Genomic DNA, 20,495 nt, shown 5'->3' with positions numbered 1-20,495 from the left:
AGCGGTGACTCCTGCAGCAGGGCGGAGGAGGAGCACCGCGCACCAACCCTCTACTTGTTACCGCTGCTGATGGTCGGCCGCTGTTATATACGAGCATTTACATTTGCCTCCACTTGAGTTCTCAGTTTCCAGTAGCGGCGAGTCGAGTGGCCCGCCAGGCAAAAAATAAAGAGCGGGAGAGGTATGGCACCCCGGGACGCATCTCGCGCGAATGGTACCAATCAGCGATAAGGAATCAAGCCGCCTGGGCACCGCGATAAGTTAACGCCGCGGTAATTGGCCAGTATCTCGGCGGACCCGTCCAGGGCGGAGTGAGTTAGGGAAGGTGTGATCCTCATTAACAGGTCAGGACCACTTTTTTTCTGCACGGTTTCATGAGGCTTTTGAAGTAAAGAGAGAAAACCGGGCGTTTGGTCATCTCTTAAGTCTGTTCCGTTAAGCACAACTATGACCTCTTGTTTAAAGGGAAAGGAAGATGTTGACGGGCGAAGCTAATCTTATTGCTAATCTTAGAAGCAGCATATCTACAGTTTTTCTCGCTCCCTCCTTCCTCCCCCTCCCCCCCTTCATACTCCTCAGCAGTACCTCTCCTCACCTGCGTCGCCTCCCCGGCATGAGGGGGCTCGCAGGCACCACGGCAGTCCACACACTCACCTGGAAAGAAAAGAGACAAGCATCAGGCACGCTCAGGACGAAAGGATTGCAAAGATTGGAAAACTGACGGATTATTAAGAAAAAAATTACAAAGTTAAAAACAACTGCCGAACTTAGTGAGAATGGAATGTTGGAATAGAATATATATGAATCCACAAGTTCTCTTCTGCATGCTGGTGCGAGGGACAGGTATGCATACAAGGGGATGGCGGCGGAGTAGTGGCCGGCATTGTCTCTACAAGGAGGAAGAGGAGCCGCAAGGCGCTTCCTGGGCCCGGCGCAGTGCAGGGTGGCCGTTAGCAGCATTACTTGTGATTTACGGCAAGTTTGCAAATTGCCGGAGCCTCTGCCTCTGCTGCGACCCGAATACGGCGGCGTCTGGCTGGTTATCTCGCGGTGTGGCGCCGCCGCAAGAAACATGTCCGGTAATAACAGAGCCGCGGCCGATCATTAACACCCGACAGCAACACCCGCATCCCGAGAATCAATAGTAGTCAAAAACTGTTCGTCGGTTACAAACACACACATACAATTTCCCCAACGCCTGCAGGGGTCTGTTCAGGGAAGCTGCTTGCATTGGAAGGTTGCTCATGACTGCAAAGATGGATAGAGAGAGGTAGGTGGATGGAAAATTATAAAGTGAGATAGGTAAACATAAATATGAAGTGATATAGATAATTAGATAGAAACTCAGATAGACTGACAGATATAGAGATATAGATAAACATACAGAAATCATACATATATGCAGACATGTGTACATAACAACAACAAAATATAAGCATAAGAACGTAAGGAGACTGCAAGATGCCGGTAGACCTGTACATGGCACCTCCTGTTAACCTAACCCCACCTAATCTCACCATACGTGAACTTATCTAACCTTTTCCAAGGTATCTATACTGTATCGTCACTCACAACATGATTGCAAAGCCCGTCCATTCATCCACACTCTTTTGGTGAGCCAGTTTTTGCCTGTCTTAGCTGAATCTGAATTTATCCACTTAAACCAATTACTATAGCTGTCCTACTCGGCTCTCTTACCACCAGAACCTTATTAAACATCACCCATATTAAATCACTTCATCCATTTATTAACTCCGATCAGGTCTCCTCGTGCCCTTCGTCTTTCTAGAGAGCAAATTCAGATGTTTATGCATATCCTTTTAGGGCAAGTTTCTCAACCAGGTTATCATTTTTGTCCTCCTTTGCACACATTCTAATAGGTTTATACCTCGATCTCTCTTTGGTTGGTGTCAGGTGCCTGCTATAACTAATAATAATAATAATTCTGCTGTTTCGGTTGCTGCTACCTCTACTACTACTACTACTACTACTACTATTACTATTACTACTACTACTACTACTACTACTACTACTACTACTATTACTACTACTACAACCACTACCACTACTACTACTACTACTACTACTACTACTGGACTCCTGCTTGTTATCGCCCGCCCCCGTGAAGTGAGGGGGGGTGACCATAACTGTCCTATCATTATAATCATGGAAATTGAAAAATAAAATGTACGCTAGCTTCACAGGCATCAAAATACTCGACCGGGGATTCTTTGACCATATGTTTTATTAAGGGGGGGGGGGGGGGGGGTTGTTACCTGTTTTGGATCCCTTTCCCTTCCCCACACTACTTGTACCACTAAGAGGACTTCTCAAACACTGCAGTCATGGCCAGACACCAATGAATAATGAAGGTCAGGTGTTTCTATATTAAATTTCTTGTTTGTGTCTGTTATGATGACGTAGTGTGTGTGTGTGTGTGTGTGTGTGTGTGTGTGTGTGTGTGTGTGTGTGTGTGTGTGTGTGTGTTTAAACCTCATGTTATCGAGAAGCCCATCACTGCAAGACATGGAGGAAAGAACACCCAGGATGAAGGAGTCGGGGAGAGGGGGGGGTGCCCAGAGCAGGGGGAATGGAGGGGAGTAGTGGCGCCGAAGAGGGGGTGGAGGATGAGAGGGCCCAAGAAAGGATGGAGAAGATACGGAGGAGGCAAGACGCGGGAGGGAAGGTGAGAGGAAAGAAGGATGGGAGTGGGATAAGAAGGAAGGAAGCTTATGCCTATGCAGGAGGAAGGAGTGAGGAAGAGAGACGGAGGGAAGGAGTGTCGAGGCGGGGGAACGAAGCTTGAAGAGGAGGACGGATGACCTATATAAAATTAGGACTAAGGTTCCCCAGGTTTACCCAGGTATATCAATTTATCGACCAGCCCGTAAGTGAGGATGAAAGACTGGGTTAGGTGTGCACAGGGATCGAACTTGGGTACACGGATTAGTTGCTAGAAGAATTAACCATTACACCAAGAAGAAGCAAATAACATTTCGATTCAAAAGAAGAGAGAGAGTGAGAGAGAGAGAGATAGAGAGTAGGAGACAGTGATTTCTCTCTCTCTCTCTCTCTCTCTCTCTCTCTCTCTCTCTCTCTCTCTCTCTCTCTCTCTCTCTCTCTCTCTCTCTCTCTCTCTCTCTCTCTCTCTCTCTCTCTCTCTCTCTCTCTCTCTCTCTCTCTCTCTCTCTCTCTCTCTCTCTCGCACCCCACTTTCCTCCATCGCTGTGGCCACCTATTGTTGTTCCCCTTCGAGATAACATTCACAGGGACGACAATGCGGGAAGCTCGGTCCACTGGGGCAGGTGAGTGACGCAGGTAACACAGTTCTCCTGCGTGTTTCTCAAGCCTGTTTCACGGTGGCGTCCCATCTGATAGCCGCGTTTGCAGTACGGTTAAGCTGAACTACGGGTAAGAGTCCCCTCCCTTCCTTCATTCCCCTGCCTTCCCTTACCCCTCCCCCTCTTCCAATTTGCAGTATGGTTAAGGGCAAAAATCCCCTTCCGTCCTTCATTCCCCTACCTTCCCTTACCCCTCCCCCTCTTCCAGTTTGCAGGATGATTAAGCTGAAGTAAGAATCCCCTTCCTATCTTCATTCCCCTGCCTTCCCTTACTCCTCCCCCCCTTCCAATTTGCAGTATGGTTAAGCCGAACTACGAGTAAAAATCCCCTCCCTTCTTTCATTCCTCCCTCACCTTTCCCATCCCCCATCTTGCAATCCCTTCTTCCTCCCTTCCCTCCACCTCCCCCTCCCTTCCTTTTAAAATATATTAATGGGATTTATATATGCGTATAAATTTAAATCACATTGTGCAAGGATGAGCCCCGGGATATAATGATGCTATCTAAATTTATAAACCAACTTAAATGTATTCTCTCCAAACGTCATAAAGTACGGGGCGCGCCGCGGATGATCGCTACCGGACTTTCGACGTTGAAGTTTACCGGCGCGATTAGACACAACAAAGTGCCGAGCCACAACGCCGAGCTCGGACATTGGAAGGTTTGCGGGGGAGGAGGAAGGAGGAAGGGAGGGAGGGAAGGAGGGAGGGAGGAAGCGAGGCGGCGGACCGAGCAGGCAGGCAGGCATCGATGATATAAAAATGGAAACACGGGACCTCCAGGCAGACATCGCGGTGCCGGGCAGGGAGATGCATCGCCTGGACTGTTCATGCCGCTGTGAGTTTCGTTTGCTGAAGAACCCAAAGACTCACGATGCTGCAGGAAGACAAAAAGTGGGAGAAAAAGAATGGTTGTTTGCCCGAGAACCTTAGAAGACTCACGACGTTGCAGGAAAAAAAAAAAAGACTGATTACCAGAGAACGATGCTGCAGGAAGAGAGAAAAAAAATAGCTACAAAATCCCAGACCACGGGAACCAAGAAACTGCACACAAATATTACATCATGAGTGCCTCTGTCTGTCTGCCTGTATGTATGTATGTATGTATGTATGCTATCCAAATCCCTTGTGCTAGAGTTAACCAGTACCTTCATTCTTTCATCTCGCTGGCCGGTAAACTCTGGAACAGCCTGTCTTTCTGTCTGTCTTTTTGTCTGTTTGTCTTTTAAGGTGTCTTGACCTACTAAGTAAACAAAGGTGAATACACTAACCAATACCTGGGAAATGATTAACCTGCGCATATATAGACTTAATAGGGAGAGAGAGAGAGAGAGAGAGAGAGAGAGAGAGAGAGAGAGAGAGAGAGAGAGAGAGAGAGAGAGAGAGAGAGAGAGAGAAAAGTAAGTTAGTAGGCGCCACCTGGACCCCTCCATATACTGCTTCTTCATTTGCATACGCGAGCGCTGGTCTATAATATACCGAATTACTGGCCTGAAACACCTCGTTCAGCTTTTGCTTAATTACAAGTCGGCCGCGGCTCACACAGACTCAAGTGCCACTCCTGAATGCAGCTCTATCTCCCCGCTGAGCAATTAAGCTTCAAACACGCAAGCCGTCAGCGGTAATGCCCAATCATAACTCAGCTCTTAGGTGGATGGCAGGTTCTGATTGGCTATCTCTCCAGGAAGTTATCTTTGGCTGTGCAAATGGAGGATTCCGGTGTAATTTCCAGCCACACCTGAGCCGCCAAAAGGAAGCGGCGGGGACGTTTAAGTAGCACCTAATCTGCATAACTGAATCTAAAGACCGCGAGATTAGCTCTGACGAAGCAAGGCCCCAAGACCATACCGAACAGGCGACCGAGTTCCCACGTTCCCTCTGAGGCTTGTCGGTCACCTAAGGAGGATTACCTGTGTTTGGGGAGCGCGAGAGAGAAAGAGACGAAGGGAGGGCATGAGGTAAAGGTACATGAGGGGAGGGAGGGAGGCATGGAGGAAGGTGAAGGGAGGAATGAAGGGAGAAGCAGAGTGGATAGAGGCAAACGAAGGGAGGGGTGGAGTGAGAAGCAGAGCGAGATGGGATGGCCAGCAGAAGGTAGGGAAAGGAGGAAGAAACAAGGCGGAAGGGAGACAAGACAAAGGAAAGGAGGAAGGAAAAGAAGAAGGATGGAGGAAAAAAATGGAGTGAGTGAGGACGAAGGAAAGGGAGAAAGAAAAAGGAGATGGATGGAGTAAGAAAAGGGGGCAGGAGGAGGAACAAAACAGAGAGAGAGAAAAGGCAATAAAGGGAAGTAAGGAAGAAAAAGCAGGTGGATGGAAAATGACAGACAGGGAGGACGAAGAAACGGAGAAAGGGAGGAAGAAAGGAAAGGAGGGAAGGAGTGGTTCTACAGGTAAACAACACCACCATCACCACCACCACCATCACCACCACCTCGCCCTAACTCCCTTGCTGCACCACCTGAAAAGGCAAATAACTGGTGAGACGCTTTCTTCACGCCTTTCGTCAGCACATTAAACGCCCCTTCACAGCTCGACACCCGCCGCAGGACGAGTTTCCTTCCCTTCGCCACCTTCCACTGAGGCTCCGCAGCGCCATTGTGGGCTATAAAAAAATATATACAAAAAGTTAATCATATTCCCTAAACACTAAGAGTCGTATTAAAAGACATATCGCTGTCTAAGAACACATATTTGACAAGGCTTTCGTAGGAGTTGTGGGCCTTTCTAGAGGTAGTTTTATGACCCTGGTGGTAGTTTGACCCTTCTCCTGTACCATGAGCCTAAAAAAAACACGCATTAGAACCTGATTGATCCCCCCTTTGACCTTTAGAAATAGCTGATGTGAGAAGCGAAAGTCTTGTAATACCAGCCTAGTAATCATCGGGCTGTGAAAGAAAGAAAAAAAAAACACTCCAGGGCAATGAGGGTTGAGCATACTGTTGTTTTATTGCACGCCTTTTCGCTCCATAAATCATCCCCATTCGTCTGTTCCGGGTACTCTCTGGCGCTGAAGTGGCCACAGAAATGAACGAAGAGGACAAAAAGTGGACCCGTTTTTGATTATCTATTAGCGATAAACATGGAAAGCGACCCTTCGAACCTCTCTTCTTTTCTTCTCTGCTCTTCTCTTTTCCTCTCTCTTCTCTTTCTTTTTCTTTTCTCTCTCTCTCTCTCTCTCTCTCTCTCTCTCTCTCTCTCTCTCTCTCTCTCTCTCTCTCTCTCTCTCTCTTTCTTCCTCACTCTCTTCTCTCTTCTCTCTCTCTCTCTCTCTCTCTCTCTCTCTCTCTCTCTCTCTCTCTCTCTCTCTCTCTCTCTCTCTCTCTCTCTCTCTCTCTCTCTATCTCTCTCTCTCTCTCTCTCTCTCTCTCTCTCTCTCTCTCTCTCTCTCTCTCTCTCTCTCTCTCTCTCTCTCTCTCTCTCTCTCTCTCTCTCTCTCTCTCTCTCTCTCTCTCTCTCTCTCTCTCTCTCTCTCTCTCTCTCTCTCTCTCCCAACAGGTTATGAAGGAGCCAAGTAGTCGGTCGAGTCTCGCCTTTACCTGACCGCTTCTTAAATTTTACGACACCTCACTCTGGGTCATTAGCAATCGTTTCTCAGATCTCGCGAGGCAATGCGTGGGCTATAAAAACACATCTATACGCAAAGCCAATCATATTCCTTCTGAACTCTTCCTCCTCCCAAGCTAACACTCATCCGACTCTGAAAGGAAGTAAAAAAAAAATTAAAAAAACGACTCCACATCATCTATGGCCGAATAATATAAAGACGTTCCCCTGATGGTTAACTGGAGAGCTTGAATGTATATACAGGCGTCTTGTTGTGATAGAGAGATGATTGCTCTGACCTGTTTAAAAACCCTTGGGTACACGCAGACTCTTTACACGTGGGCGAAATATTGATGTAAACGTCCGCTGAGTGTGTGTTGAGATGCGGGGGGATAGGGAAGGAGGTTTAATGGGGGAGGGTTGTGAAAGTACCTAACTATATAGTGGAAGGGGTAGGTGGACGGAGTAAATGTAGGGAAGTCGAGAGGATTAAAAGAGTGGAGGGGTGGATGGAGATAGAGAGAAAATGATAGAGCGGTATGGTGTGTGTGTGTGTGTGTGTGTGTGCGTGTGCGTGTGTATGTGTGTGTGAGAGAGAGAGAGAGAGAGAGAGAGAGGAGAGGAGAGGAGAGGAAAGAAAATATAAAAATGAAAAGAAAAAAATATCACACGAAAAAGAAAAGAAGAAAAAATGACAGGAGTGAGGAGAAGAAAAGAAAAGAGAAGAAAAGCGAAGAAAAGAGCATCGGAGAGAAGACCTAAGCGGGAGAAGAGAAAAAATAAAGGTAACGTCGGAAGAAAGGAAGGTGAAAACAGGTGAAAAGGAGAGACAGAGATAAAGGTAAGTTACTATGGATGAGATAAGATACTCACACAAAGGTATTAACATTTAGGTGAGAACAAAGAAAACGTCGAAGAGTAAGGAAGAAAAAAGAGAACACATACTGACAGACAGACAAACGGGGCGACAAACTGACAGACATGAACAGGCAGAAAATAAATGATCAATGAAAGGGAGTGAAGCAGATAGACAGACAGACAGACAGACAGACAGACGTAATGAAAAGAAAATGAAACAACACTGAAGGTGGAATGAACGAGGCGCTACACTTGACCTCCCTCTCCTCTTCCTCCTCCTCCACCTCCTCCTCCATCTTCTCCATCACCTCCTCCATCACCACCTCCATCATTTCAACCACTCCCAGCCCACTCCAGCACCTCACCCGTAATCTCCACCTATTCCAGTCCACTGCACTCCCCCCCCTTCACTCAGGCACTCCACCACCTCCTCCACTACCTCAAGACCCACTAAACCACACCCAACACCCACTCCAACGCCTCCCCTTCTGCTTCACGGCTCCGCGATGTCACTCAGGCCAGGCTCAGGAAGACCTCCACCAATGCCTCATGGCCTCAGGTAACCGAGTAAATAGCAAAAACACAGGTAACTAGAGATAAGGTGAAATGTTATAGACCCTTTTTCGCGTCCATATTCACGCGTGCTTTAAAATTAACATGAGTAACAGTGAGGTTGAATACTGAAGACGTGGAGTGTTTTATCATGAGGAGTGACTAATGTAGCTGTTCTGTTTCGTCTTCTTGTTATTTTGTAGTTGTTTTTTGCCTTTTGAATGTTAAATATATTGTTGTTGAGAAGAGTAATATTTTTTTGTGTGATTTCTCGCCCATAAGTTAATGGAATTTTCGCAGAAGGTGGCACAATATTTCATTAATCCAAAAGTAAATTACAACAGAGTATAAGCAGCCTCATTACATAAAGAGATTATCTTTTTTATTAGTTTGAACAAATGCGAAGAAGACGAGGTACAAGAGGAAATCAACTCCGCTCCAGAGCAACGGCCACTCGGGGCGAGCACTCGAGCCCCCGCGGCGCCCAACTTGTCTCTGGAGAGTTTAGTACACACACACACACACACACACACACACACACACACACACACACACACACACACACACACACACACACACACACACACACACACACACACTCACTCAAAGGGCAAATCATACTTGGCGTGAAGCACAAGTTTCTAAGTCTTGGGAGACATCAGTCAGCCACCCACTGCTTATCTCTGTATCACCAGGGCCAGCGATGCCTCCAGGGATGTCAGCCGCTGGTGGGCGAGGGCGCGGCAGCGAGCACCTGGTGGAAGCCCCTGCCCCGGCCCCGACACCGCCCCAGTCTACCAAGCCACAGGACGTGTACCAACACAACGCACGCCGTATATGGCAGGTAAAGAAGAGCAAAAACTGCAGCAACCTCTTTTTTGCGTCACATGTGTGAGGTGAGGTAAAGGTAGCCACAAATATGCTGAGGAAATTACTTACAAGCTAACGTTTTGCATGCTTAAGGTCAGGCAGGGTCTTGTATGCCCCACAGCTCTTGGTGGCCCGGCGGCCCGCCTGCCCCACGGGTCCCGGCGAGGCGCTGTCCGGTGTTTGTTTGGTTACGTGACTCGCACTGAGGATAACTCTTCGGTAATGCGCCCACACCGACACCTTCGTCCCCTACTCAAGGAGACTCGACGGAGGGTGACGCTGTCGAGTATGGTGAGGCCACGCCTGACAAGAGACGCTCTCTGTGACGAGGACATTCACAAGAAATATAAGGCCGATCACTCACCCCCACATACTGCGCAATAAGTTCCAGTCAGCTGCTTCGTGCAAACTAAATAGGTGTTCGCCCCACGATGCAAATTATTCAGTAATTTTTCAAAAATTATTTCGGGTTGGGCCACCATTATTTATGAGGGAGCGCACGCTATCATTAATGAAGACAGACTATAATTCTGCCGTGATGGAGACTCGGGGTGATTTCTCAATCTCCCCGTCGGCTTACATGGCCCTCAGTCATGTTACCCCGCCCTCGCTAACGACCGCACCGTCACCAGCCGCCGCACCGCCGGCCACACTCGCCCGGACAATAATCCGAAGACGTGGGCCGGGCAACGCGGCCACGCTGAGGGCCACGAGGCGTCAGGGCAGAGGCAGCGGACGGCGGGAAGCACAACAAATTACACGAATGTTGCTTGCAGGGTGTGATAAGACATATATTTGAAGCCTCTTTCAAATTCAGAAATGTCCAGCAGTCCTGCGTATATTCATGATTGACATGACAAAACTACATTCATAAAATTGCACGAGAAGCATCACGTCTACAGATATCAGATTACTACATACCAAGACTGAAAAATAAAAATGACTGATCGAGCACAACACCTTTGCACGGAGGCTCCGGAGGAAGGAGAGCCAGACCTTCACCCAGGGCCAACACTGAATCTGTCCTGTCCTGTCACGTGTCTGCCCAGGACGCCTCAGTGGACGACGGTGGCGGTGGTGGGGGTGGGGGGTGTTAATGGCTGTGCTGGCAGTGGTGGTTGTGGCTACAGCGGTGGTCGTCGTCCTTACAAAAATTTATATACTGTTGTTGTGTTGGTGGCAATTGTGGTAACGGTGAAGGTGGCCATGGTGGAGGTGGACGTGGATGGGGGGGAGATGGTGGTGGTGGAGGTGGTGGTGGACGTGGATGGGGGGGAGATGGTGGTGGTGGTGGTGAAGGGCTTGCATTATCTCATTTAATCAGGGATGTTCAGGTTTAAAGTAGATTAAGTGTTGGTCTCTTAACTTGCTTGAAATTCCCGTTGCAGAGTCCCAGCATGACGTCTCCTGCCTCCTGCCTCTTGTCTTTCCTCCTCCTCCTCCTCCTCCTCCTCCTCCTCTCCCCTGCCCTGCCTTCCTCTCCCGGGGCGGGCGTGGAGGGTCGGGTCTGGCCAGCTCTCGGTTGTGTAAGCGGTGAGATAAAACAAAGATAAACAAGTGATAAGGAACAATAGCGAGACGACTCATAAAACGGGGAAGAGTACGGCGAGGGAGTTGTTCTTTATTATTATTATTATTATTATTATTATTATTATTATTATTATTATTATTATTATTATTATTATTATTATTATTATTATTATTATTATTATTATTATTATTATTATTATTATTATTATTATTACTACAACTACTACTACTGCTACTACTGCTACTACTACTACCACTACTTCATTAGGTCGCCAATGCCTGCCACCCATAACTGACTCTCCAACACATCACGCGTCCCCCTTCCACCCTCGCGCCATGCTTACGGTCGGAAATGAGCAATAAAACTTATCTGGCCGCGATGATAAACGGTCTACTTTGCATGAGAAGGGAGCTCCGTGGACTCGTTACGCGGGAAAACTGATGACGAGGCGAACGGACACACCGAACAGCTCGCCTCTGCATTCCTAAACAGAGCACACAGGGACACACCCACACACCCATACACCCCCCGCCCCCACACACACACACGTTTGCATATTTTTGTCGCGAGGGTTAACGAGAGTTTTCCGAGAAGCGCCGCACATCATCCTCATTTGGTGTCGATTTCACTGATTACGATTATCCGGCGCCACAATACAGAGCTGATGACGCGTTACCTATCCAGGGTCGGCCCCGCCCCTCTCCCACCAGCGTCACACAGTCCGCCCGCGTCACACCGCCCACCCTGACCTACACCAACAGAACGCCTCACCCCCCTTGCTTTCTACCGTCCTGATACGCCCTCCCCTCCCCATTCTCCCTCCAATCGCCACATCACACCTACCGGCCATGCACCCTTGCGTCATAACACCCTCTTCTGACCTACGCAGCCTCACACTATAGAGTACTCCACTTTCCTCCTTCCCATCCATCCCTGTCCCATCACCACACTATCACACACCCTTGTCAACTATTCAACTCCTGTTCATCCATCAGCTTTGAACATTACAGTCAGCACCTGCACTGCCTCATCAAGAACCCTATCCCTCATTCTGCCACGCTCAACATAACTCAATCTGACTTTAAGTGCAGCGTGTGACCCCGTGCGATATGTGGACTCGTGCAAAAGGGGGCACCAGGCGATACCCGAAGATGGAGACTGGACCAATACAACTCACTACACCATACCTCCTCTTCCTCTTTTCCTTTAGCTGTTTACTTCACTCCCTCGTGCCCCCTAGGCGGTGTTTCCTCCTCTCAAGTTCATCCCAGAACCCGAATCATATAAACTCTTCCTGGCTGTGGTTCTTGCACCGCAGGACAACAGTGTAACGAAGCCGTCGGCAATAACAGCAACAGCAGGAGTGCGTAGCCAATTAAAAAGAAAATTATCCCCCTTGAAAGTCTCTTAACTCAAAATGGTGAATCACCGCCTCGCAGTGGGAAGGCAACAAACGAGCATCAAGGTAATAAAAAAACGCACGCCGAGGATGAGACCCAACCTGAGTCCCACACTTCGAGGCCGTGATGATCCTCGAGGCCCAGCCAGGCGCCCACCCTCTCCATCACGGCGCACACAAATTCAATCATACGGAATAATTAAAAGCCTCCAAGGACGCCACGCAAAACATTTAATTCCTCGATTACTATTTCTGACTCCCTCGCCATCTCCCCCTCCTCCTCCTCATCCTCAACCTCCCATCAGGTCATCTGGTTCGTTCTGTCGTCCATGATCGGTACTACAACAACCTTAAACATTTAGGAAGTTAAGGACAGGCAGGAGCAGCGTTTCTATGGAGGCAGCCGTAATTTAAATGCATCCTGCGGTGTCCTTGTGGCGGTTTGAATTTTTTTTCCATAGTATCAGTTATTTGCCTTCGGAACATTGCAGCATCACACGTCAGTCCCAACCTCATCCCTCTCTCACAATCCTATAATCTGTTTTATATTATCTATCTTTTCGTCCTCCCTTACGAGGCACAACACCAAAACAACCAACACAAACACCTGACCAATATCGTTAAGAAGGTTGCTTATCATATCTTTCCTTCTGTGCTTCTCGACATTTCTCAGTGCTTCTTTCTGCTAGTAAATACCTCGAGATCTTCTACACTCCAGGAGGACTTGTCACTCCGGAAGGAACACCAAATGAAAGAGGAAATACGGGTTTTTTTTTTACAACAAAGGAGACAGCTCAAGGGCACACAAAAAAAGGAAACAATAATAAAAAAAAAATTCCAACAAAGGAGACACATCAAGGAAGGGAAGGTGAGGGAGAAAACGAGTATATTCTTCTTAGTGACTCATTTGGTCACATTGATAACACAACCCACCTTTATAATAATCTTGGCGTCATTTTGTTAATCTTCAGCCTGTCACGTGACCAAGGCTTTCAGACACGGACCGCGGCGACACTCCATCTTGGTAATAAAAATCTGGCAGCGATTCGGGTTATTTCGACGCAATTACAATCTATCGTTCATGTCGAGTGTGACGAGAAACGCTTCCCCTTCCGCACTTCGGCTCAGATATTTCAGCTCCGGGCTCTGGGGAATGACACTGCGGCTCCATGGCGTCAATGAACTAGAAAATATCCCCGACTCGAGCCTCACATGTAAGAAATTTTATTGACATGTAGCCAATTACTGGAGCGAATATTAACTAGTGTCTTAATGTCAGGGGATGCGCCTCTCATCCTCTGCTGTTACGTGTTTGTAGATGAAAGTCATTAAGTCCTAGAAATTAAAGAGCGTGTGTGTGTGTGTGTGTGTGTGTGTGTGTTTGAGGAAGTGAGAGAGAGAGAGAGAGAGAGAGAGAGAGAGAGAGAGAGAGAGAGAGAGAGAGACAGGCAGACAGGCAAACATAAAAAGAGAGATGAAAGGAAGAAGGGAAACATGATCAGAGGTGGAGGCGATGGGGGGGGGGGGGTATAAGCGGACGAATACATTGCTACCACTGGTGTAAGCTACCGCCCTATCACCTATACTTAGAAAGGCATAATTTGCACAGGTAATGTTGATGATTAAGTCGATGCACCGCCGAAGATGATCTCAATAATCCGATATGTCAATATTATTCACTCCCTAATCGCTGTGCTGTTTCGTAATTATCACTTCCTTAACCCGCGGCGAATTCCTGAATCCCCCAAAGCGATGCGAATATTAATAGAGCGAAGCCATGAAGCCCGCCAGCCCTCCTCGTCTACAGGGCTCTTCCTCCTCCTACTTCCTGCTGCTGATTATAAAAGAAAGTAATTAAAACAGCAATGGATTAATGCATGTAGATTTGTCCGGCGATGTAAAACCCATGCAGCCCGCTAGACCCGACAGCCCACATCTTCAGGGCTATTCCTCCTTCTCCTTTTTGTCATTGATTTTACAAGAAAGAAATTAAACAGCAATGGATTAATGCATGTAGATTTGACCGGCGATGTAAAAGCCATGCAGCCCGCTAGACCCGACAGCCCACATCTTCTTCAGGGCTATTCCTCCTTCTCCTCTTTCCTGCCGTTGATTATACAAGAAAGTAATTATAACAGCAATAGATTAATTAACGTTGGTTTGGCCCGAGATGCAAAAGCCATGCAGTTCGCCAGCCCGACAGCCCTCCTCGTCTCTAAGCTCCTCCTCCTCCTCCTCCTCCTCCTCCTCCTCCTCCTCCTCCTTCTCCTCTTTCCTGCCGTTGATTATACAAGAAAGTAATTACAAGGGCCATGAGTTAATGCACCTTGCCCTGGCCTGAGACCCAAGCAGCCTGCCAGCCACTCCTCACCTGCCCGCGGCCTTCACACGGCAACCAGACCGGAAAGGTAAAGGCGATTAATTAAGTGATCCACCTGCCCGGAGGAGACGCGAGAATAACAAGAAGAAAAGAATTTAAGAAGAGAAGGAGGAGAGGAAAAGTGAAAGGGAGCCCGGAGGAGACAAGAATAACAAGAGGGAAAAAAAGAAGGGAAGGAAGAGAGGAAAAGTGAAAGAGAGCCCGGAGGAGAAATGAGGATAATGAGAGGAAAAAAAAAGAGAAGGAAGAAAGGAAAAGCGAAAGGAAGTCAGGAGGAGACACAAGAATAACAAGGGGAAAAAAAGAAGAGAAGGAAGAAGGGAAAAGTGAAAGAGTACATGAGTGAAGGCAAGGCGTCAGCGTGCACGGGGCGACGGCAGCAGCGGCGCGGCAGGAAGCAGGAAGGCGGTGCTGGGACGCCGTACTCAGTAGCAACTTTGTAACAATTATCGACAGTGATTTCCATGCGAATAAATTTATTACAGGCGCATCCGACACGCCCGCGGGAGTCCCTGTGGCTCTCGCTCGTCCCGTGGTGCTTAAACCCTCCACCAGACGGCCTAGAATCGAGTGCAGCGCCATCATAAATTGAGCTATTCTGTCAACACCCTTGGGCACTCAGTCAGGGACACGTTAGCGGCACCTCTCCGTAAGGGCGCAGTTGCCTTCCCCGGCCCTGTGGTGCGGCTGTGTGACCAACCCGCGGCGGAAATGGTGTGGCTGACGCGGAGTGCAAATGAGGTGTGTCGGGTGGCGGGAGGCGGCGATATCTATGGTACGCTGAGTGCATCCTAATGTCCACCTGATAAAACCTCCTCTGCTGGGCTCTTTCTCTCTCTCTCTTACTCACACACACACACACACACACACATACACACACACACTTGTCCCTCCTCTGCCCCCCCTCCCCCCTTTGTCCCAGCGGTAATGTCATGCAGAGTGTTATCATCCACCTGCTGAACATCTTCCCTTCCTCGCGTGTGGCCAACGGTATGATCCTCCTCCTCCTCCTCCTCCTCCTCCTCTTCCCCCTACTCCTCCTCGTGGTTGGAGAGACGACCGCAAGAGAAAAAGCTAGAAATAGATGTCATTTTCTTTTTTTTTTTCTTTTCCTCTTTCACTTCTTTTTTTCTCTTGATTTTTTTCTTTTCTCTTTCTTCTCGAGTTTAATTTTCTAGTACAGGTTTAAAGGTACTTCTACATTTGTCCTAAAGGTGATCTTGGAAGGAGAGAGAGAGAGAGAGAGAGAGAGAGTTAACGAAAAACAAAACACAAAAATCAAAACACGATGATGACGGTAATCAATAACAAATGTTGGAGCCGAGTTGATTTGCATAACACCCTCGCCACCGCCGCCCATCTGCCAGGAAGGCGGTGCGCGGGGCCACGGCAGGTGTGCGTGAGGGAGGGGGAAGAGGGGGGGATGGGGAAGGGGGAGAAGGAGGGCAAGGGAGGGGAGGGGGCCAAGGCGGTGCTCCTCCTGCCGGGAATTATGGATCACTCCTGTATGCAGCGTCGAGGCATTCGTCTTAATTATGGCGTCCAGCGCGGCGTGGAGGCGGATATTTCCCCGCTGGGTGAAGGGAAGCGGGAGATTAGTGTTTATGCGTGGGCCTTCATTACCTGCCAATTAGCGGAGAAGAGCACACCTTACAGAACGAGGGAGGGAGGAGCCTCGCGGCGGCTGGACAAAGGCTGTGGTCACGGCACCTTCACACTCGCCACTCCAAGACGCCTCGCCACTAATTTAGGTTTTCCAGCCTGACGCGTCCGCCGCCGGGAGTCAGTCACCTCATGTGTTGTGCGCGCCTGCCAGCATCTCTCCCGCACGTTATAAGGCATTAACCCGCGAGCCAAAGCAATGTATAACAAGCAAAACAGTGAGCAAGACGCACACCAGAGTGACTGTGCATAAAACGTTTGCGCTTAGCAGGAGGCGCGCGGCGTGACCACCGCCATGGCCACAACAGCCGGGAAAAAGCAGTGTCAAATTTCACCGCAGCAAGCAGCAAACCCCTGGCGGCGGGCGGGCGGCGGCGCGGGGCAGAGAGTAATACGTTGCCATTTATTTGATGAACGTAACGCTGCGCGGCCGCGCCGTGACACTACCGTGTGACCCGCCGAGGCTTCGCGCGCCGGCGCCTCGCGACTCGTTTGTAATAATTGTACGCATTCTACAACGACGCCCATCGCTCACGCTGATTTTCCTGCTTAATGGCCCGGCGGCTGTGACATTTTGGGAGTGATTGTGAGACTCCGCCATATTGGTTCCTGCCGGAGTCCTTCATTTAGGAAAATAACCGTGCATAACACGAGGATGTGGCCGCAATAACACGTCGTTCTCTTTTGATTAAGGGAACTCCTTTGTTGTACGCGAGACGGGTGTCGCCCCGCGAGATGGGCGCTGCCGTAATGCTGCTGCCTCCGGGGAGAGCGGCGCCCTGGGGAAGAGGGGGGAGGAGGAGGAAATGTGACCAGGTAAAATGACGCATGGATAAAACGGTGCACGTAAAGAACAAAAGGCCTGCAAGGAAGGTCGATGAGCCACACATATTGTGCAACGACCAAAAATACTGCAAGTTATCTAAAAAGGAACAGATCAAAGAGACAACACGTTATTGGGAGGAAGAGCTGGGGAGCAAGATGACCCCCTCCTCGCCAAACAGGGCAGCAAGACCAAGACGAGAAAAAGACAAAACCACAGACCTTCACGAGGCGCCTCAACAACGTGCTTCAAACACCGACCGACAGAAAGGTTCTCCATAATTATTCACCACCAAGAAACTACTTCCAACACAATCTTTTTTTAGGATCGTTAACCACACACTACGTGGAGAGATTTTTCCCCGTTATAAACAGGAGTGGCGGGGAAAACAGGTATTCCAACAATAGATGAATGGCTTGGATATCTCAAATGTCCGTTGAATCAAACACAGCGACAGCCAACAAACAGGAAAAAAACAATAAGTTCGGCACACCCGCCCATCGTCGGAAAAATATTAACAAGAGAAACGCGGAAAATGGCGCAAAACCATAAAGTGGAGCGAAAAGGAATTGACATAACCTGCCAAATTATGCATAATAGACCAATTTTGTCGGTCTATTGGAGGTTACAAAGCGAACATCCCTGGTGCCAAACCCACCCCAATCCCCCACCTCACCCCAGCACCTCCCCGCCCACTCTCCCACCCCCTCCCCCTCCACTGCCTTCCTGTGGTGGTGACTGCAAACACACACTCAACACCGCGGCGGTCGACTGAACAGTGTGTGTGTGTGTGTGTGTGTGTATGAGAGAGAGAGAGAGAGAGAGAGAGAGACCCCAACACACACACACACACACACACACACACACACACTTACAGACACACAAAAACAGACACAAAAAAACAAGTAGGCAGGCAAAAACAAGCAAAAACAAACACAAACAAAGACGACGAAGATACAGACAAACAGACGGACAAAAACAGACACAGACAGACAATGAGATGGAGACATACGGACAAACAAACTGAGGTGCACAAACAAAGATAAATAAATAAATAACCAAGAGCTAAATAACGAAATGCAAATGGTTTCTCTCTGTACTTCCTAAGGCGCGCCCCACGAACCCCCCCCCCCCCCATCACCCCTCATCATCTTCGCCTTTTCACCTCTTCACCACCCACAAATTAAACCTCGCTCCCATAACTCCTTCTAACACCCTCAAAACTACACCTTCCCCCAGCCAGTCCACCCACACCCACACCCTCAGGCCTCCCATTAACCCATACAAACACTGCAACCCATCGTCATTCCCACCGTCTTTTCGTCTCTCTCCTCCACTTAATGTTCTTCTCTTCTCTTCTCTTCTCTTCTCTTCTCTTCTCTTCTTTCTCTCTAATCAGCAGGTAAGGTGTGACGCAAGGTGGACAGGTAAACGAGGTGACGTGTTTCTCAGGTGTGTGCGTGTGTGCGTCTGTGTGTGTGTGTGTGTGTGTGTGTGTGTGTGTGTGTGTGTGTGTGTGTGTGCAATACTGTTCTCTCACACACATAACTTGCCTTTCTCCCTTGTTTTAATTTACATACGAGAACTTATTTATTTTACTTGTTTTTGTTTTAATTTAAGGTGGTGATTGTTTTTCCTCTCTCTCTTTCTCTCTTCCTCCTCTCGACTTTTTTTTCCTTGATTTGTTTACGGCGAGGTATTATGGGTGTTGCTTATTTTCTTTCCTGTTTTCCTTCAATTATGTTTTCTTTAATGTTCCTTGTCTTTATTTTCAGTCGTTGAATTTGGCTTTCCCTTCTTGAACTTACATATTTCACTAGGGTTTTATTTTCCACTCTTTCTTTCAATCCTACACCCACACACACACACACACATACACACACACACCAACACCCCCTCCAATACATACACACCATCACCATCACCACAGCACCCTTCTCACCTCCCTCCTCCAATCCCTCCCCTCCCTTCCTCCTCTCACCCTAGCCATCATCACAGACCGAGCCCTCACAGATCCTGCTCTCTCGCTAACTTCACGCTGACAGTCGTAAAATATTTCAGATTTAGACCCTTTGCCGAGCGCGGATTTTTCGACAACTTGCAAGGAGGAGGCGAGTCTTCTGCATTGTTATACTCCAAGTTCCAACGGGCTCAGATCTTTCTTCGGTCTCTCTTTTTTTTTCTCTTCCTTTCTTTCTTTCTTTCTGGATAAGACAACGTGAGTGGAGGAGGAGGAGGAGGAGGAGGAGGAGGAGGAGAATGGGAGGACGTAGAGGAGGAAGAGGTGGTGGTGGAGGTGGTGAGAATGGGAAGTGGAAAAGAAGAGAAAGACAAGGAAAGTGAAGGAGAGGTGGTGGAGCTGGTGGTAGTGGAGGAGGAGGTGGACGAAGGGGAGGAGGACGTAGACGAGGAGGAGAAAGAAATAACAGAATGGAGGTCTAAGGAGGGGGCAAACAAACAAAGAAACGCACATACATATCCACCCGTTCACGATAAGAGAAAAAAAGGAGAAATAGATAAATGAAGATGAGCTGATAGATAAATAGATACAGATAGCCATAGATATAGTGATAGACAGACAGGTAGGAAAAGTTATAGTTAGACAGACAGATAGGCAGATAAGCAATACCATCACTGATTTGATAGTTGTTGTTTTTTTGTTTTGTTTATTTCTAAAGTAAAAAATACAGACCAAGGGCTAACAAAAAGGCAAGAGGAAGAGAGAAAGAAAGAGGGAAAATCACAACCTTATAAAAAAAAACGAAAAAAAATGAAATGAATAACAAGTTCCTCTGCTTTATCGAAACTAGACGGAGGTGCTCAAAAAATGTGAATAAAGGAGAAACAGTCTTATACAGCACTTTGTTTTGCGTATTTAAGGATAAAGAATGCCGACAAAGTGTAAATAAAGAGATAGAAAAATAACCAATACAATCAATGCCTGGGGGTCGGGACGGCATGTTCCTCCCCTCTCCTTTGTTGTGTACTTTTGAAACAATAAACCATCAATCCATCAATCTGTTGCTACTTTAACGGAACTACAGGGAGGTATACCAATAAAAAGCAAACAAAGGAGGAAGTCTAAGGTGTTTCCCCGGCAGGTGTGAGGGTGGACTGAGGAGCTGCATGCTGGCGGCCCAATACCTGTGTAGGGCAAGCGGCTGACGTCCCTGGTGAGTTCTCGTGAATGTGTTTTGTGACTCGTGTGTCCTAACGCGACCAAGTAAATTTAGTGAGAGATCCATCAATTCAGTGGCTATTTTGATTTATATATACTCCTTATTTTTCCATGTCTGACTTTTTCTTTCTCTGCTTTCATTTTTTTATCTATTTTTATCGACGTAGTGCTATTTGTTTTCCTCTTCTTACTTTACGTTTTCTTGCTAAATGCGTCTAGTTTTAGGGTTATTCTTTTAAGTATATTTTTTAAGAGCATCTTTGTATTAGGTTCCTGATGTTGATATTTACAATTGCTGTGAATCTTCATATTAATCTATCTCTACCTTAATCTACCTCTACCTTACCCAATCTTCC

The 20,495-nt window shown here is 47.9% G+C and overlaps 1 protein-coding gene across 1 annotated transcript in view; it reads left to right on the top strand.

The window, feature by feature from the left end:
- The first annotated feature begins 4,103 nt into the window (after positions 1 to 4,103).
- LOC126984112 (uncharacterized) overlaps positions 4,104 to 20,495 on the top strand; it is a 35,426-nt gene continuing 19,034 nt past the window's right edge. Inside the window, exons 1-4 of the mRNA XM_050837498.1 lie at positions 4,104 to 4,179; positions 8,132 to 8,303; positions 8,992 to 9,109; positions 9,758 to 9,882. Coding sequence (XP_050693455.1) covers positions 4,104 to 4,179; positions 8,132 to 8,303; positions 8,992 to 9,109; positions 9,758 to 9,882 — 491 coding nt within the window. The remainder of the gene's footprint in view (positions 4,180 to 8,131; positions 8,304 to 8,991; positions 9,110 to 9,757; positions 9,883 to 20,495) is intronic.

The sequence above is a fragment of the Eriocheir sinensis genome, chromosome 56 (genome assembly GCF_024679095.1).
Source record: "Eriocheir sinensis breed Jianghai 21 chromosome 56, ASM2467909v1, whole genome shotgun sequence".
Classification (NCBI taxonomy): domain Eukaryota; kingdom Metazoa; phylum Arthropoda; class Malacostraca; order Decapoda; family Varunidae; genus Eriocheir; species Eriocheir sinensis.
Note: the sequence above shows the minus strand (reverse complement) of the source record. Positions and strands in the feature narration are given on the sequence as shown.